General features: G+C 37.4%; 1 protein-coding gene and 1 non-coding gene across 3 annotated transcripts in view; both read left to right on the top strand.

Moving 5' to 3' along the window:
- DEPDC1B (DEP domain containing 1B) overlaps nucleotides 1-17,163 on the top strand; it is a 90,892-nt gene extending 73,729 nt beyond the window's left edge. For both annotated transcript variants that reach the window (XM_047086859.1, XM_047086860.1), the window contains exons 8-11: nucleotides 4,899-5,065; nucleotides 7,303-7,479; nucleotides 14,699-14,884; nucleotides 16,162-17,163. In XM_047086859.1, coding sequence (XP_046942815.1) covers nucleotides 4,899-5,065; nucleotides 7,303-7,479; nucleotides 14,699-14,884; nucleotides 16,162-16,323 — 692 coding nt within the window. In that variant the 3' untranslated portion in view covers nucleotides 16,324-17,163. The remainder of the gene's footprint in view (nucleotides 1-4,898; nucleotides 5,066-7,302; nucleotides 7,480-14,698; nucleotides 14,885-16,161) is intronic.
- Nucleotides 10,343-10,473, top strand: LOC124523631 (small nucleolar RNA SNORA18). The gene has a single exon (XR_006965055.1). It is a non-coding gene; the product is annotated as a small nucleolar RNA SNORA18 (small nucleolar RNA).
- Nucleotides 17,164-19,613: the final 2,450 nt, after the last annotated feature.

Below are 19,613 nucleotides of genomic sequence, written 5' to 3'. Positions count from 1 at the left end.
AATTAACTATAGCTTTGTAGCAAGTCTTGCTTTCATGTCAGGTGAGTCCCTACTCCTAATTCTTGCCACTTATGGACATGAGATAATTTCTTTTGTGTTTTTCTCAATGAACTTTTTATCTATTTGAATTATTTGATTGGAGTAAGCAACCAAAGCAGGTCAGCTGTTGTAGTTCATCCTTGAAATCTTGTGTTCAGCCACACGGTTGCTATATCAGTTAGCAAATTAAACGCTGTTGAAAGGTAAGCCTTTTGCCTAAAGAACAACTTTCACCTAAGTTTTAAGACTGTAGCGTTGTACATTATACATTAGTAGTTAATTCTAACAAAGACTTCTATAATCTTTAGGTTAACAAGGGGCCAACTACCAAATATTGTGATAGTTCTGTCATTGATGGCAACAAAGGCATCCACATCCTTTCAGCTAAAAAGTCAAGAAAAATTTAAGGGTTGTTATAGATCTTCTAACATCAGTAAGTCAGACATAGCTGTTTTTACCTAATAATAATGTGGGCATGAGATTGTTCCAGTGACCCAAAAAGTCATAATTGTGAGTCTTTCTGAATTACGCATGGTCAAGTTGACATAACCATTGCATGAGATGATGTTTACATATGTTTATATTTTTTTCCATCCTCTGTCATAGGGTTATGCAACTGCTGAGGCATATACGCTTGAGGAGGGCATTCTTAGATGATTTGTTACTCAGTAATACAGTTCTGCTGGGGCATTGTGGGACTTTATTTATTCTCTCATCACAGAGATCCAGAGCCAAATTCATGTCTGTGTACTAGTGCACAGTACATTTCTTAACTGACTTTTTAAGAAAATCTAGCCAAAGTTGCATCTGATTTGCATCCTATTTTCCACCCTGGTATTAGTCTTAATGCTTTAATTTAGTAGTAGTAATTGTAGTAGTAGCAGCAGCAGCACCTATCATCAATGCTATTAAAAGTTTCAATTCACGTAGGCTTTCTTTTATAGCCTGTGGGCCCTCAGTTCAGTACAATGATTCGGTTTTATGGCCGTCCACCACGATTTACTGCTGGGTTAATTGGGATTCATGGAGGTTAAGTGACTTGTCCAAGCATATACAATCAATGGGACCGGGGACTTAAGCCAGATATTCTAGTTCCAATCCTAGCAAGGGAGGACTCATTGTTATTCCTTCATTCATATAGTCATTCATTCACATGTTCACCACAGAAAATATTTAGTAAGCACCTGTGATCTACCAGGTAGTGTTCTACCTGTTGGAGGTATCAGTAAATAAAAGGAATCCCTGCCCATGTAAGAGCTTACATTTTAGTAAGGCAGAGGGGAAACAATGGTAGATAACAAAAAAGTAAATTCTGTAGTGTATTAGGAGGTGATAATGTATAATTAGAAAAAATAGAGGTGCCTGCATGGCTCAGTCGGTTAAGCGTCTGGCTTTTGAATTTGGGTTCAGGTCATGATCCCAGGGTCATGGGATTGAGCCCTGCCTCAGGCTAAGCGTGGAGCCTGCTTGAGATTCATTCTCTTTCTCTCTTTCTCTCTTTCTTTGACACCCCTACCCTCCCACTCATGCACGCTCTCTCTCTCTCTAAAAAAAAAAAAAAAAAAAAAAACAGCGGGGATTAGGAGTACCAATTTTTATACCTTTTGGGAGGTGGGAACACCTTAGTTTTTTAATTTTATCTGATAAATTATTAAATTATGTCAAAATGACAGATTTTGTTGTAAACCTTTCAGAGTATGTTGTTTAGAACAATGTTCTGCTCGTTGCCTCCCTCCCCAAGAAGCAGTGCTGTAAAGGACAGCTAAGTTATAAGATCAATTTACAGAATATACTTAATTCATTATGAATTTTAGCTGTAGTTAAAATCTAATGGTACTTTAGGCCTAATCAGTCCCTACAGTGTTTTGTTTTGTTTTTCCTTCCTCTGGTAAAATGCATTCCAGGCTCCAGGAGGGAGTATTAGGAGCCTCATAGTTTCATGTTACTCTTCAAGCTTTGGGCATAAGCAACTCTCCTTCCTTCCACATTCTGGAGTGTTGTTCAGCAGGAGCTTCCCTCATTCAAACTATTGATGGTGGCTCCTCCACAGCCAGAGGCTGCGGCATTGTTTGGGGGAGATTAGGAATTTAATGGAGGAAGGTATCAGTAGCATTCTCTTTTTACAGGAGGTGGGAAGTTGGCAATTGGAATGAATTGCAGGGAGTTCTCACTTGGGATCCCTGGCAGAAGGAAGGGAGTCCCTGGCTTCACAGGGGGCCCAGTGAGTTATTGGGATGTATGCGAGTCAAGGGTAGACTTTGTCTCCTATTTGTGTAGGTTTGTGTAGATTAATTCCTGAGATGGATTTACTGATACATTCTCACCCTAATTTTCATAAAACCCAGAATCATGACCAACTCCAAGTTTGGGATTTAAGCAACTGGAAGTTTAGAATTTAGACTTTTTAAAAGATTTGATGAATGTAACTTTTATGTGTTAGTTTAACAGTGTCCCAACAAAGAAATCTGAAAATTAAAAGAAAATTGATGTAGTCTTGATCTTTTCCTTTTTACTACCTTATTTTTATAAGGTTTATTATTGTGATTTTCTTCATAAATATTGTACTGGAAATATTGTTCCATAACTTCAAAATTTACCATTTTTAATAGCCATGTAATACTCTATTGACAAATAGGTATTTGAATGTTCACCTGTACTTTATCAGGAAGTAAGGCTTGCCAAAGGAAATGGATTATGCTTTCAATTAGCTTGCTCTCTCTTTGGTAAAACAATACATATATACAATATACATATTGTATATATACATGAATCATAATAAAATAAGGTAAAGTCTGTCAAAAGGTGTTTATAATTTGGAAAAAGAAGGGATTTGTGGGCTAATGTGAAAGAAAGCTTTATGGAAAAAGTAAAAGGCTTTGTGGAGAAAGAGATTTAGAATTTAATTAGTTCTTACTAGTTCCACTTATTCTATCTTATCCAGACTGTCATCATGCTTCTCATCTTCCTCCTTCTGTGTTACCCCCTTACAATCTCTTCTCTCTAGAGCTGCCAGAGTAAAAAGTAATTCAGGTTAATGATTCCCCTGCGCAGAACCCTCCAGTGTTTTCTGAGGTCACTCATAATAAAACTCAAAATTCTTAATGGTAGCCTACAGGGTTCTGCCTGGTGTGGCTCTTACCTTCCACTCTAACCTCCTTTCCTGTTTGAATGCTCTTATATACTCCTCTGTCTTCAAACTGGCCTCACTGCTTTTCCTCACACACTCCAAACATACTCTCGTGTCACAGTCTCTGTCATTGCTCTTTCCTCCACCTTGGAAATTTGTCTCTCAGATAACTTCCCTGGCTTACTCTCATTTCCTTCAGATCTCTGCTCAAATTTCACCTCCTTGGAGACCTTTCCCAAAAAACCAGATATGTTTTTCTGAGCACATCCCATCACCCCCCTGCTCCTTTCTTTTTTCTCCATAGCATTTTTCCACCTGCCATATGTTTGTACCTCTTTGCTTATTATCTGCTGGAAAGTAAGCTCCATGACATCAGGCAAGGATTTTGTTTTTATTCCCTACTGTATGTCCTCTTCTAAAATAGTTCCTGGAATACAGGCAAGGCTTAATAAATATTTGTTGGATAAGTGAAAGAAAGAATTAATATTTGATCATAAACCTTTTTTCTTTTCATAGACCTGATTATATAGAGTTGAAAGAAGGTCTAGTGATGAGAATCAGCAGCAGTATTTTCAGTGAACATCTAGGATTGAACTTGGTGTATTAAAGCTCCCCTTCTGCCTCCTTTTCTCTCCCATGCCCACCCACTGCCATCAGGGCCAAACCCAAGCTCCTTAGTCTGGCGTTCAAGGCCTTTTCGGATCTCATCTCTGTTGACCTTTCCAGCTTTACTTCTATGCCAAGCCTGTGCTGTGTCCTAAGGAATGACTTATAATTTCCCTAATGTTGCCCTTGCAGATGTCTCTTGCAGCACCTCTCACATTTTGCCATTTACAATTTTTTAATGGGTGTCTCCTCATAGCACATCAGCTCTTCAGAGTGAGGGACCTGGCATATTTTCATATTTCCAGGACTTGGCACAGTTCCTGGCATATCATAGATGGTCAGAAATACTGGGTGCCAAAGATGGTTTTGCCTCTAAGAGAAACCATTGGGAACTTGAAGAGGTTGGACATGGAACAAATAAATTGATGAAAGCAGTTTCTTCTCATTAGAGGGTTTGGATGTGGATGTGTCTGGGGACAAATGTGGTTGAAGAGAGCACAGTATTAGAGAACTGTGATTTGTAGCACAGTATTAGAAGACTGTAGTTTGGTTGAGGAGGGCTGGCATATAACATGATTGAATCGGTACACTTAGCTAGGAAGAACAGCTTATGTGTGAGGAAGGGTTATTTGATGTGTGTTGTTTGGAAAGAAGTGCAGCCATCTGGCAGTGGTCTGACTGTAGGCCAATCGGACCTGTTTTCAGTCTGTGAGAATCCTGTTAGATGGTGACCCTGCTCATCCCAGGGACATAATACAAGGGGGCAATTCAGGGCAGCAGTGGCACATTCATATCTTTGCTCATGCTGTCTTCATCCTATAGTAACTGTGAGTGTTGAGTGTTAGGTTAGACTTAACCTGACTGCTCTTGGTTTGCTGGGAAAGAATACTACAAAAAAATCTGAGAGAGGGAAATGGCTGTATTTGGTTTATGTATTTGTCATCCTTAGTTGATGGTTTGTATTTTCGGTGCCAATGCATTAGATCTATAATCATTTGGCCCAGCGTAGTTGGATATGTGTACTTGTTCTATATAATTTTAATAGTACATAATTTGAAAAATGTAAACATAATGGAGTCAAGTTGGCTATTGGTTTTAAAAGATTAAAAACTTCTTTCTAAATCAGGTTTGTTACAGAAAGAGAAAATGGCTATTGAAGCATTTCAGATTTGCTGCCTCCTCCTGCCACCCGAAAATAGGAGAAAGTTACAGCTGTTGATGAGGATGATGGCAAGAATCTGCCTAAATAAGGAGATGCCACCCCTGTGTGATGGCCTTGGTACCCGAACACTGGTAGGTTGATCTCTACCATCTAACTTGACTTCAGTTTTGGCAATAAAATCCACCTGAGTAGAGTTTACTAGCTTGGCAGCCAGAGGAAGGTGCAAGGCAGGCTTGCTTGTAGAGCCATCGCTTGGAAACCACCCCGACACTAAACACTTTGGGTGTTAGTGTCTTAAATAACATAATGCAAAGTGGAGAGTGAGTAGGGATAGGCTCTGAGTTTAAAGGCGTCTGCTGCCTAGGGCCTACTGTCAACATAAAGAGAAGGAAGGGTGGACAGTGAGGATAAGTGGTCTCTCAAGAAAACAGTATTCTTTCTTCCACGACAAAAAGGGTTGTGAAGCATTTGTCACTATAACAAGTGGACTCAGCCTGTATAATGGGGTAAAGAGGAAAGAAGTAAAATACAGAGTTGGATCAGATAGCCTGGCAGGGAGATTGAGAACTTGTTCACTCAGGTTATGATCTTAGGGTCCATAAAATATTCTCAGTTTTGCTTACCAATGTATGCTAATTTTATTTTATTATTTTTTGAAGTTTTTATTTATTTTATTATTATTTTTTTAATGTTTATTTATTTTTGAGAGAGACAGAGACAGGATGCGAGTGAGCTACGGGCAGAGAGAGAGGGAGACACAGAATCTGAAGCAGGCTCCAGGCTCTGAGCTGTCAGCACAGAACCCGATGCGGGGCTCGAACTCACGGGCTGTGAGATCATGACCTGAGCCAAGGTTGGACGCCCAACCAACGGACTGAGCCACCCAGGCGCCTCTACCTATCTATCTATCTATCTATCTATCTATCTATCTATCTATCTATTTTTGAAGGAGAGAAAGAGCAAGCAGGGGAGGGGCAGAGAGGGAGGGAGGGAAAGAGAATCCCAAGCAGGCTGTGCTCTGTCAGCGCAGAACCTGATGTGGGGCTCAAACTCACGAACCGTGAAATCGTGACCTGAGCCAACGTCAGACGCTTAACTCATTGAGCCACCCATGTGTGCCACATATGCTAATTTTAAATTCTACTTTGCTAATGTTAGCATGTCTTTTAAAATAGGGTTTATGTTTAGAATTTCTTATTACAAAAATTTTTAATTTTCCTCAAAATTGGAGGCCTTGGAGCAAATTTGATGCTTCTTTGAGGTGTATGTCCTTTTCACGTCCAGGTGAACCATGGTGTACCTCTGGGGGTCCTCTGGTCCAGTTTTAGAAGTGTGGGGTGGGGTAAGATCAGAGGAGCACTCAGTGCCCAGTAGAGGGATTCTTGACCTTGGTTTTGGTTGGGTAGATAGGTAATGGGGCTAATGGGCCTTTGTGAAAGGCTGAAGAAAACTTTGCACTGTTCCCCAGAAGGATACACATGTAAAATTTTGCATACAATTTCAAGGCATTCAGATTCCCTAAGGTCCATAGTCTCCAGGTAAAAAATGTCTGTCTGCATGTCTCTCTGTACACGTACATGTGAATGAAAATTAAAGGATCCTCTGCAGTAAGTTGATGAAATGAAGTCTAATTAAGCAGAATTACATGATTTCATGCTTGTAGGTTTCAAAATAAGATTGTCAGCAGTAAAATTAGTAGGAAAAGGAAAAAGTATCTATCCAAAGGATAGTATTAAAGAAGGAAATAGTTAATATGCCTTCTATGAAAGCAGCTACATAATATTTTTTATATTTCTGCTTTTTGTAAAGTCTCATCATTTAATGAACTTGTTACAAAGTCTAATGATTTTGTTCAAATGTGATTGTCAAATGTACACCCAAAATCCTAGAGAAAATTACAGTTAACTGGGAAAAAACATAACTGTTGAGGCATATATGTTGTGCTAGCAGATTTTTAAAATCAATAGTGAAATAAGGATATTAGTAAACTAAATGGCTTTAAAGTACTTTGAACTTTGAAATGCTACATGATTCAAGTAATGGTAGTGATAATAATTTTCAGAATTCGTTTATATATGTTTAAAACTGTCTGTAAAGGGGTGTGCTTTAAAAACTGCTCAGACAAGCATGTCTGCTGAGTCTCTGTGAGTTGAGACGCACCTTCTGTTTTGCTGGTTGATAAAAATCAGCCCATCTCAGATGACCAGGTATGGCCAGGTGCCAGATTAGATGTGTACCCTGTCCTGTGGGCCATTTCTCCCTGACTAGTCACATTTGGTTTTTGCAAATTAGATTGAACTCAGTTCATTGTAGGGAAAGAAGACTTCATCTGTGTTTCATGAAAAAATACCTCCCCTTCTTGTTTCAGATGGTTCAGACATTTTCCCGTTGCATCTTGTGTTCCAAGGATGAAGTAGACTTGGATGAGTTATTAGCTGTGAGGTTGGTGACGTTTTTAATGGACAATTACCAAGAGATTTTGAAAGTCCCTTTGGCCTTGCAGACCTCCATAGAGGAGCGTGTGGCTCATCTACGAAGAGTCCAGGTAAAGAAAGGGATGTTACCAGTCCTTTAAAATTGCCAGCAGAAAGTCATGTAAACTTGCTAGGTTTCTTGGAACCTCTTGTTGGGAAGAAGTAAGTGAATAAATCTGTACAAAGTGCTTCCAACAGGGCTTGCTGCATGGTAAGCTCTGTACGTGTTTGGTATTATTGAAAACTTACAGAATGCTTACTTGGTTTGGTTATGTTAATCAATGCTGCATACTTCTGACTGCAACTTCCTTAAATGAATTTGTTTAGAATCTGCATATACTTCCTGATGGAAATGATTTATGTGTAATACATGTCTTGATCATAATCGCCCTGTGACCGACATACTATTGATATTTGCATTTTTTCAATGAGTGAGCTAAGGCACGGAGAATTAAAGTCACAGAGCCAGGATTCACACATATAAACTCAATTTCCAGAATCCATGGTCTGTCATACCACACTGCCTCCATAAAATGTGGTGTGGTAGAAGAATGGCCTTAGAGCCGTAAAGTACTGGCTGGGCCAGTTCCTGGTTTTCCCTTTTCCTGGTTTTGTGGCCTTGGGCAAGTCTCTTAACCTCTCTGAATTTTAGTTTCTGCAAGTGTTAAAATGGGCCATACCTGCTCTATAAAATTGTTGCTAAGAGTAGAATACTGTATTGTAAAACCCCTAGCATATATGTCTGACTTCTAGCAGGTACTCGTTGAAAGGTAGCTTTTACTATTGTTCTGTTAAAATGATGTAAAAGAAATGTAATGCATAACTATTATGTGGGCCCCAAGTGGGGTTTGTACGTCAGCCTGTGGGAGCAGAAACTTGATAAATGCAAGCAAAAGGTCTGCTTAGCTCCTTTGGAATGATTGGCCCTCTTTCTGCTTAAGTACTTTTTGAGGTTCCATGATTAAGGACCAGTGAGCTGCTACCTCCCAAAGTATTTTCAGGGTGAATAACTGTTCACCTGTTTCAGTGTGCAATTTAAAAATTAAAATAAAAAATTTTGGGTAATTGTCAACCTAATCTATTGAAAGAATTTGGAAACTATAGAAAATGTACACCAAAAACTCAAAGAGTAACACTACCTATTCAGTTAGTATTATCGTCTTTCAGATGTTTTTCTGTGTCATGTCTTGTCTTGCCTTGCCTCCCCCCTTCTTCTCCCTTCCCTTTCCTTCCCTTCCATTCCCTCCCCTTCCCCTTCCCCTTTCCTCCTCCCCTCCCCTTTCCTCACTCTCTCTCACTCTTGCTCTTTTCTTTTATACCTTATTTTCTTTTGATAGTACAACAAGAAATATTTCCCATATCACTAAATATTCTTGACTGACACCAGGGTTGTTGAGAGCTCAGACCCTGGAGCTAAGTGGTACTTGTGTTCTTGATATACCCTTTATTGGCCCTGTGACCTTGGGCACATTTTATAAAATGTCTCTGCTTCAGCCTCTACCTGACATCCCTCTTTTCTTATCTGTAGAGTGGGATAATAATAGTCAATACCTACCTCCTGGGGTTGTTTTAGGGATTGAATGGCTTAAGATGTGTAAAGTGCTTAGAATAATATTTATCACATACTAGGCCCTCAGTTGGTAGCTGCTGTTAATATTATCATCATCATTAGTGTTATGTCATTCCACAGTATTGTTATTATTGATAGTATAGTGTTCGGTAATATGGATATATACCATAATTTATTTAAATGGGTTTCTTTGGTTAGATTGTTTCCATTTCCCCCTCTATTTTGCAAACAACCTACCAGTAAATATTTTTGTAGCTAGATTTTTTTTGGGGGGGGTGTGGTGGTAATCCTTGATTATTTTCTAAAAATAATTTGTTTTTATTTATTTTGAGAGAGAAAGAGAGAGAATCCCAAGCAGGGTCCATGCCATCAGCACAGAGCCTGATGCAAGGCTCCATATCACAACCATGAGATCACAACCTGAGCTGAAATCAAGAGTCAGACACTCAACGGACTGAGCCACCCAGGTGTCCCTATAAGAATAAATTTTTATGAGTGGTATTGCATGGTCAAAGGCCGTGGGTGTATTTTAAGTATTGATTGCATATTGCCAAATTTCCCTTTAGAATGATTATGCCAATGTATATTCCCATGAATTGTCTAAGAAAGTGTTCATTTCTTTGCACCCTTGTGCTACTTTGGGTATTATCATTAACACATAGACCTTTGCCGTTTTAATGGGTAAAAAGTATAACCTTAGTGCTGTTTTAGTTAAATCTTCCCTCCGCCCAGTATTTCTATTTACCTATAAAAAAGGTAAAGAAGAAATACTTCACTGAATTTCTGCAGGGAGAATTGATAGCAATAGCTATGTTCCTCTATATGCTTGCTGGGTTTGTGTGTCCCATAGCACAGGCATATGCTGCAGCAGCTTATAACTGAGCCCTTTGCTCTCAGTTGAGGATCAGAAGGCTGAGCTGTGCTGATTCATTTAACTGCTCATCATGATCTTGAGGAGGGCACTGCTCTGGCACTACATAAAACCAGTAAGCACTCATTTGTCCAATTACATTTTCTCTGTTGGAAGTACTCAGTAGAATTGCTGACCAGTTGTTTCAGTATTCAGAGATTTCTGTTCTCTCATGTGGGCTACTCAGCCCCTACAGCATGTGAGATTTAGGGAAGTGCTTCTCTGAAAATGAACAATGTTACTTGGATTGTTCTGGGGAAATTACACAGCTGATCCTGGGATAGATAAATTGTGAGGTAGGTGTTGTTTTTGACACCAACCTTTTATCAGCCTTGACTACAGTCCTCTTCTTCCTTTGCTATCTTTAATCATAGATATCTAGAATTTTCTTTACTAGGCTTCTGGCTGCAGAAGAACAAAAGGTGTTATATTTTTGGGAAGATGGAACACTTTAACTGAGGTCTATCCTGATGGGGCTTTGTCTCTAGACCTACATCATTGGAAACTCCTCATAGAGTATATGTGTGGTTTTCTGTATTCACAGAACTATGTGTTTAGATCTGTAGGAAGAACTGCAAGACATCTTTCTGCTAAAACTATGTGAAAGATGTAATAGTCAAATTTTTTAAGTCTTAGGTATTGGCATATCCCAACAATCTATACAGTTTTAGGGTGGGATAGTTTAGGGGTGATTATGATTTGCACTCATTCACATTTAAGGTTGTCTGAAATTGAGCACCAGGAAGATCAGATCCATCTACTCTGACCCTAAATGTGTGGGGAATTTTTGAAGTCTGTCCATATTCAAGTGGAGATCAAAGAAGTCCAACTGAAAAGAACTCTGGAGTGACAGTGACAACTGTGGATTGAACCAAAGTGCTTTTCAAAAGGGCTATTTTGAAGATTATGATTCTGATTTTGGAGAAACTGTGGTGATTGGCAGTGCAAAGAATCACATGTAAAATTCTTTAATTAAAAATTTATTGACCTAAGGGGCATTCAGGAATCTACTCCTGAAATCATTGTTGCACTACATGCTCACTAACTTGGGTGTAAAGTAAAAAAAAAATAAATAAATAATCATTGTCTACTAAAGTCTGAGGCCTGTGTTTTGTTAGGCATGCTTTCTGGAGATTTAGGATTTGATTTTAGTGGGCCATGTTTCCAAGTTTCTTTGTATGCCCTATGATCTTTTGTTGAAACTTGGGCATTTGATAAAACACCCACATCACCTCTTTGCAGACTGGCTCCATGCAAAGAAAAGTCTTCCCCTTCAGCCTAGCATGAAGGCCGTTATTGGGCATGGGTCTTCCCTGGGTCTGTGGGTGTGCTTTGTACCCAATCCCCCTGTAAAAATGTCTGCTTTTTAAATGTATTAATTTCTGTAAGAGTTTCACAAGTCCAAATCCTAGACCATTTGACCACCTTCGCATTGACAGACTCCACTGTTGTTGTTTTTTAAAAGATTTAATTTTTTTAAAGTAATCTCTACACCTAATGTGAGGCTTGAGCTCACAACCCCGAGATCAAGAGTCGCGTGCTCCCCCGACTGAACCAGCCAGGTACCCCAATACAATCCCATTGTTATTTATGGCTTGTGGTCATCTTTAGCAGTACAATTCATTCTACCTCTCTCTTTTTGACCACAGATGTCATCCTGGTAATCTTTGGCAAGAAGGTACTGGCAAAACCGTGATGTAAATTTTTGGAATTAAGAATAATGAGAAATTTAATAAAATTTAATAAAAAATGAAATTGGAGGAAAAAATATTTGAACTTGTATGCACATTATGATCCTCAGAATGTATAATGATGACAAAATTACAAGCTGACTTGAAAATCCACAATTGCAATGGGACGTTTTAATATATCCTATCAGGAAATGGATAAGATAATATTTGTTAATATCTAACAGTTAATAAAACATTTTAAGGAACATGTACAGAAAAAAATTATTACCTAAAAAAACACTTTAATTTCTTTCTAATTGAAGTATAATTGCCATAGTGTTACATTAGTTTCAGGTGTATAATGTAGCCATTCCATAGTTCTGTACATTACTCAGTGCTCCTCACAATGAGTATGGTAACTATACAACATTGTTACATTATTGACTGTATTCTCTATGTTGTACTTTTCATGTCTGTGACTTATTTATATTTTCTAACTGGAAGTTTTTACCTCTTAATTCCCTTCATCTATTTGCCTATCTCCCCCCATCCCTGTGCCCCTTCTTCTGTATATGAGAGTAAATTTGGGGTTTTTTTAATTTGTTTTTTTATATTCCAGATGTAAGTGAAATCATATCGTATTTAACTTTCTCTATCTGACTTCACTTAGCAAAATATCTTATAGGTCCATCTGTGTTGTCACAAATGGCAAGATATCATTCTTTTTATGGCTGAGTAATGTTCCATGTATATACCACCTTTTTTTTTTTTTTGAAGTTGCAGTATAGCTAACATACAGTGCTATGTTAGTTTCAAGAGTGTAATATAGTGATTCAACAGTTCCATACATCACCCAGTGTTCATCATGACAAGTGCACTGTTTAATCCCCATAACCTTTTTTACCCATCCCCCACCATCCGCCCTGTGGTAACCATCGGTTTGTTCTCTATAGCTAAGAGTCTGTTTCTTGGTTTGTCTTTCTCTTTTTCCCTTTGCTTGCTTTTTATTTATTTATTTATTTATTTATTTATTTATTTATTTATTTTTGGTTTGTTTCTTAAATTCCACATATGAGTGAAATTATATGGTAATTTTTTTCTCTAAGTAACTTATTTCTGTTAGCATTATACTCTCTAGGTCTATCCTTAATTGTTGCAAATGGCGAGGTTTTGTTCTTTGTGTGTGATAAACGTAGGTGTGTGCATATTTATTTTCAAATTAGTATTTTCATTCTTTTTGGGTAAACATTCAGAAGAGAAATTACTGGGTCATATGGTAGTTCTGTTTTTAATTTTTTGAGGAACTTTCATACTATTTTCCAAAATGGTTGCACCAATTTACATTCCACTAACAGTGCACGAGGGTTCCTTTTCTCCACATCCTTGCCAGCAGTTGTTATTTCCTGTCTTTTTGATTCTAGCCATTGTGACTGGTATGAGGTGGTATCTAATTGTGGTTTTGATTTCTGTTTCCTGGATGATTAGTGATGTTGAGCATCTTTGCATGTTTCTATTGGCCATCTGTACGTCTTCTTTGGAAAAATGTCTTTTCTGGTCTTCTGCCCATTTTTAAATCAGATTATTTGTTTTTTTGATGTTGAGTTATATAAGTTCTATATTTTGGATAGTATAACCTTATTGGATATATCATATGCAGATATTTTCTCCCATTCACTATGTTGTCTTTTTGTTTTATTGAGGGGTTTTTTGTTTTTGTTTGGTTTGGTTTGTTTGTTTGCTATACAAAATCTCTTTATTTTAGTGTAGTCCCAGGAGCTTATTTTTACTTTTGTTTGCCTTGCCTGATGTCCAAGAGATTATAGCCTATGTTTTCTTTTGGGAGTTTTAAGATTTTGGGTCTCAACTGACTAAGCTACCCAGGTGCCCCGGACCATTGTGTTTTCATTTTCATTTGTCTTCATGTATTTTTTTTTAATTTCTTCTTTGATTTCTTCATTGATCCATTGGTTATTTAGTTGCACATGTTTTTATTTCAGGTTTTTTGTTTTTTTGTTTGCTTTTGATAACTGATTTCTACTTTTACACTGTTGTGATTGGAAAAGATGCTTGATATGATTTCAGTCTTCTTAAATTTATTGAGTCTTGTTTCGTGGCCTAAGATGTGATCTATGATGGAGAGTGTTCCATGTACATTTGAAAAGAATATGTATTCTGCTGTATTTGAATGAAATATTCTGTATATATTTGTTACGTCCATCTAACCTTGTTGATTTTCTGTCTGGACGACTTCTCCATTGATGTAAGTGGGGTGTTAAAGTCTCCTATTATGATTGTATTACTGTCAGTTTCTCCCTTTATACCTGTTAATATTTGCTTTATGTAAATTAAATATATATATTTTTAAAGTTTTTACGTACTTATTTGTGAGAGAGAGAATGAGCAGGGAGGGGCAGAGAGAGAGGGGGACAGAGAATCTGAATGAAGCAGGCTCTGTGCTGACAGCATAGAGCCTGATGTGGGGCTAGAACTCACAAACCATGGGATCATGACCTGAGCAAGGTCCAATGCTTAGTCAGCTGAGCCACCCAAATGCCCCTGAAATTAAATATTTTTAATGGATGCTCGTTTATTTATAGGTCTTGGTATTGTGTTTCCTCTTTTTTCTTCCTTCTCCCTTTTGCCCCATACAATGTCTGAATATTTATTTTCTTGATTTTCAGTGTTAACATATTTGGAGATGGTTGTAGAACTTCTCTCTACATAACAGCCAAGCTATATGTGTTTCTCTGTCCATCCCCAAGAAAGAGAGGATCAGATTCTCCAGATGTGGGAAGGGATCCACAAAGTGTGGTCAATATTATAATTGTTTTGAATCATTTTTGTCAACATGTTTAGTTTATGTTTCAACTTAAGATTTTATTTAAAAGAACACGCAGGTTTTTTATTTATTAAAATGGATCTTGGGTTTAAAAAGGTAAATATCTCTTACTTAAAACTGTGACTGTGATATTTTTTTTGAAGTTATAGAAACACTGTTACCTTTTACCAAAGAGTTTTCCCCAAATTGAAGAATGATGTGGTACCCTTAGTAGGAGATATGCTGTATTTGATCTGAACTAATTTTTGCAGTTTATGTGAAAATATACTTATTCCATTCACTATTAATCCTTTTGCCTTAGATAAAATACCCAGGAGCTGATATGGATATCACTCTATCTGCTCCCTCATTTTGCCGTCAGATCAGTCCAGGGGAGTTTGAATACCAGAGAGCATACGGCTCTCAGGAACCTCTGGCAGCCTTGCTGGAAGAAGTTATAACAGATGCCAAACTCTCCAGCAAAGAGAAGAAGAAAAAACTGAAGCAGGTAAAAGAAGAATATTCTTTAGAAGTCATTTCTTCTTCTGCCTGCTGTTCTTATATTTTTTCTTTTTATTCTCTGTTTTACTAAGTTTCATATAAATCTCATCTTCTATGACATAGCAGTTTTGAAAGTATATTACTCAATTTATACATTCTGGCAGTCTCATTGTTTTACACAACTGTGGTCTGTTTTCCACATCTTTACTTTCCAGTGTAGATATTTTACCGTTGTTGAACTCTTCATTTGTGGAGCTCTTCTCTATTATTTGTCCTTTGTTTTGGTATGTGGCTTGATGTGTTAGTGGAGTAATAACTTTAAATTCAGAGAAACTATCAAATGAGGACAGGTTCCTTTTGATTTTTTTTTTTTGAAAGGCAAATTATACTGAATTTGCAAATAGAAAATGTGTAAAACTGGAAAGGCTTTGGTTTTAGATCACCAGTATCAAATTGTTTTTTTGCCTCGGGTAGCACTAAAAGTTTTTAGTTCCTGCTAGGAACAAGGTTTAGGGTTTCATTGAATAGTGTTTAACTCACACTAGATTTACTTCGACCATTCTTAAAGTATTGATTCCAGATTAAGTGAATTGTTTTTATTTTTGAAGTCTGACTCCTGCAAGCTTGATCCCTGATCACATCATGCATATAGGATTATACACAGATCACCAGAGTTCTAGACTCCCTATCGTATTTTTCTCAGTAATTTTGGAGAAGAGTTCAGTGTTGAGGATGAAGGAAAAGCATATTGCCTCTCTTTAAGCTTTTCATAAAGTCATATATACTGGAATGTTTTCCCTTCCATTTGAGCAGAAGCAGGTGGGACTGAGTTGGAGAAGCTGGGAGATCGTGAAATGTAGTTGGGCCAAAATTTTCTTTAACTGTGTAGAACATAAGTTATTTTCAAGTCAGGATTACTTGTGAATATTTTTAAAGTGAAGTCTATTTATAGTTAGCAGTGGGGGAAATTTTAAGAAATAAGACCAAAATGAGAAGTGTATTTGAAGCTTTGATCAAATTTAAATTGAATTAGATCTATAGCAAGTGGAATCAAATGATCTTACCAAAAGAAACGGATTTGTGTTGGAGTGAATTTGATTACGATTAGTTGTCTTGTTATTCTCTTTTCTGATAGAGAACAATAAACATTGAAACAAAACAAAAACAGCTTGTATGGAATCAGATCAGAAAGTCTTTAATTTTAAAATTAGATCGCCTAATTTTATTGGCCCTTATGTGGGTTTTTTTTGACTCATCTTGAATCTTTTTTTTTTTTTTTTTTAGTTTCAAAAATCCTATCCTGAAGTCTACCAAGAACGATTTCCTACACCAGAAAGTGAAGCACTTCTGTTTCCTGAAAAGCCGAAACCGAAACCACAGCTCCTGATGTGGGCACTAAAAAACCCTTTCCAACCATTTCAAAGAACTAGAAGTTTTCGGATGTAGTATTTACATTGCTCTTAGAGATCTCTGTTGCTGTTGCCTCGAGCAAGTTGGTGGTGATAGGAGGATTATGGCGATGGAAGAAAGAAGAGCAGAAAATAGGGGCTACGGAAAATATAAAGTTACCGGACTTCCTAAAATGTTGAGCCATTATCAGTATTTTTGTAAAACCCAATGCTATTTTTAAAGTGTACAAGTCAGTTAAAAGTTGAGACAAATGTATAGTGGTATGGTTAATATGCGTGTCTGTAATTGTTACAAAATTTGTGGGTAGTTTTATTTTTTTATTTGTTATCTTTCATGGTGTTAATAAAATAATTGTACATTTCAGTTACTGATGTCTTTGTTATAACCAAGTTTTAAAAATAGTGTATGTACTTGAATAAGAGAGACACTGGGTACTGCTACTGTGATGCTCTTGACTTCACAGCTTAATAGTTGTGACTTCTCTTTGTGTAAAATTTGGTTTTCATTGTTGTACAGAGAGTCTTAAGGCTCCACATTATGACTGTGTCTTTTATTGCAGATTCGTTGGATGTTATGACAGCTTTAACTAAAGCTGGTTCTTTTAGAACATATATTAACTTGTGTTCACCTATATGTGGGGTTGATTTTCATTTGCCTGCAGTGGTATAATTTCAGTCTTGGCTGGAGATGGAAAATTGAACTGAGTAATCTTTTTGGGTCCCCTTGTTCCTGTGATTGTGAGTCAGGTCTTTGTTGTTTCATGAAAAGCACAAATAGGTTAAGTAAAACAAGACTACTTCCTTTGTATTTCTCCCACCTTCCTCGTCCTTTGGAAAGTAAATGGAATGTAAATAAATACTGGTTTTTGTTTTTTTATGCTCTGTGGTGTTTCTTTTTTGGTATTTATTTAGTTCAGTTAGAAAACATCTTCAGATGCTGAAGTTCATCATCTTGGCCAGTGTCCTCACATCATTCATTTATTTCTATGATAAAATGAGTGATGTTTAGGCTTTTTATGAGCCTTCAGGAGCCTTTGTCCGTTGTGGCTAAGTGATAGGATATCTCTTGAGATTAGAGTACATAAAGACCCAGTTTGCTTTGCCCTTTTGCAAATAATGGTACACTTAGAGTATGGAGCATCTGGAAGCCTTCTTCTGTAAGTAATTACCCTAAATTTTAAGAGTAACAGTCACTAGTTGGCTTTGGACTCAATTTCCTTGCCTTTGCCCTCTGGCCCTGTTCTTTTGTTGCAGAATGCCTCCTACATGTGACTCAGATTTTGTTTACTTACAAGTGGATAAAAGTATTCCTCTTGGTTTGGATACCACCTTTCCCTCCGAATAGGTAAAGGAATGGGAGATTTTTAGTATTTCAGGATTTGTTTTCAGATCTTAGAATGACGTTTAGAAGCAAAGAATAAGTCTACTTCTGCTTTCTTTGCGCTCCGGTAAACCTTCCCATTGACAGTGTCTAAGAGTTCTTTTTGCTTAATGTCCTCACCAAAACTTGCTATTGTCAGAGTTTGAATTGTTGTCAATGTGGTGGGTGTATAATGGTATCTCATTATGGTTTTACTTTGTGTTATGGATATGGTTTAGCCAAAGACTTCTACTGTATATGTTTTTTTTACTTTTTCCATTTTTATTCAGATTTTAGTATCAACCTGTCAAGCTTTACACATGTGCGCACACACACACACACACACACACACCTCTGAGATTTTGATTTGGATTTATTGAATTTATAAATCAATTTGGAGATAATTGCTATATTTACAATATTAAGTCTTCCAGTGGATGAACATAGTTTATCTTTCCATTTATTTAGAATAAATGAGAAAAAAAATCTCTGCAAAGGTTTGCAAATCGTTTGTTAGATGTGTTCCTAGGTATTTGATACTTTTAAAAAATATGTTAGTATCAAAAATTTCAAGTATATGCAAAAGTAAATAGTATCCATCCCTAACTTCTCTAGTTATTATTGAACTGAAAAATACCTCTTGTTTGATCCTATTGTGAAGGCGGTTATTTTTAAAATTTCCCCTTTCAGCTTCTTGCTTATATATAGTATAAAACTGATTTTTGTGTACTGATATTTGTATCCAAACTCCCTGCTAGGCTTTCCTGTTTTTTTTAATGTGTATTTATTTTTGAGAGAGAGAGGAAGGCATAGAGAGAGAGGGAGACACAAAATCTGAAGCAGGTTCCAGGCTCTGAGCTGTCAGCACAGAGCCTGATGTGAGGCTTGAACTCAAGAAACGTGAGATCACGATTTGAGCTGAAGTTGGACTCAACTGACTGAGCCACCCAGGTGCCTATTAATTCTAAACATCTAGTGTGATTTTTTTTTTATTTCCTACATATTCACTACATAATAAGCAAACAATGACAGTTTTTGTTTTTCATTTCTGCAGTCTATGGCATTTAAAATGTCCCCAGTGACCCCTGCCTGTTGGTATTTGTGTAATCTTTCCTTGAATGTTAAGTTGGGTGTAGTGACACATTTGTAACAAATAGAATATGACAAAAGTGATAGGATATCTCTTGAGATTAGAGTACATAAAGACCCAGTTTCCGTCTTGCTTGCCCTCCCTCTCTCTTTCCCAGGCCTGCTCTGAGGGGAAAGCCAGCTGACCTGCGTGAGCTGCCCTATGGAGAGGCCCCTCAGGCCAGGAACTCCTGTCTCTGCCTTCTAGTGAGCGAGGACGTGCGGCCTGCCAACAGCTGTGTGAGCAATCTTGGAAGTGGCTGTTCTGAAGCCTGCCAGCAGTCACGTGAGTGATCCTGCAAGCACACTCTCTCTTAAACCTTGAGGCGAAGGCAGCCTTAGCTGACGCTTTGACTGAAGCCTGAGGTCCTGAGCCAGAGGACTCAGCTTCATTGTGCCTGGATTCCAGACCCACAGAAACTGTGAGATAATAAATATTTGGGTTTTCCAGTCGCTTAATCTGGGGCTAATTTGTTATGAAGTGATAGATACAATACACCTTCCAATTCGTTTTCCCTCCTTTTCTCCCTCCCTCCCTCAATCCCTCCTTTCTTCCTTCCCTCCTTCATTTTTTAGAAGTATTATAAACTGTCACTCTTTATGTTTAGCAATGTACTTGTTTGCAGTCTTTCCATATTATATTTTAGTTGTGTCCCTTATAACCATCATATAGATTGTTTTTTAAGATGCCAACTTGACAATTTTTGTTTCTAGTCAAAATTTTGTAACAAATTATATTTAATAAAATTCTATATTTGGGTATAAACATTTATTGATGTTTTACACCTCTTTGTCTCTACTTTCTTGACTTTTTTTTGAATCTTACACCTAATTTCATG

This window comes from Lynx rufus, unplaced genomic scaffold (genome assembly GCF_022079265.1).
Source record: "Lynx rufus isolate CCGP_SWC_20201006 ecotype Redwood Valley unplaced genomic scaffold, mLynRuf1.p SCAF_1, whole genome shotgun sequence".
Classification (NCBI taxonomy): Eukaryota; Metazoa; Chordata; class Mammalia; order Carnivora; family Felidae; genus Lynx; species Lynx rufus.
The sequence above is the reverse complement of the archived record's forward strand: the minus strand, read 5'-3'. Positions and strand labels throughout refer to the sequence as shown.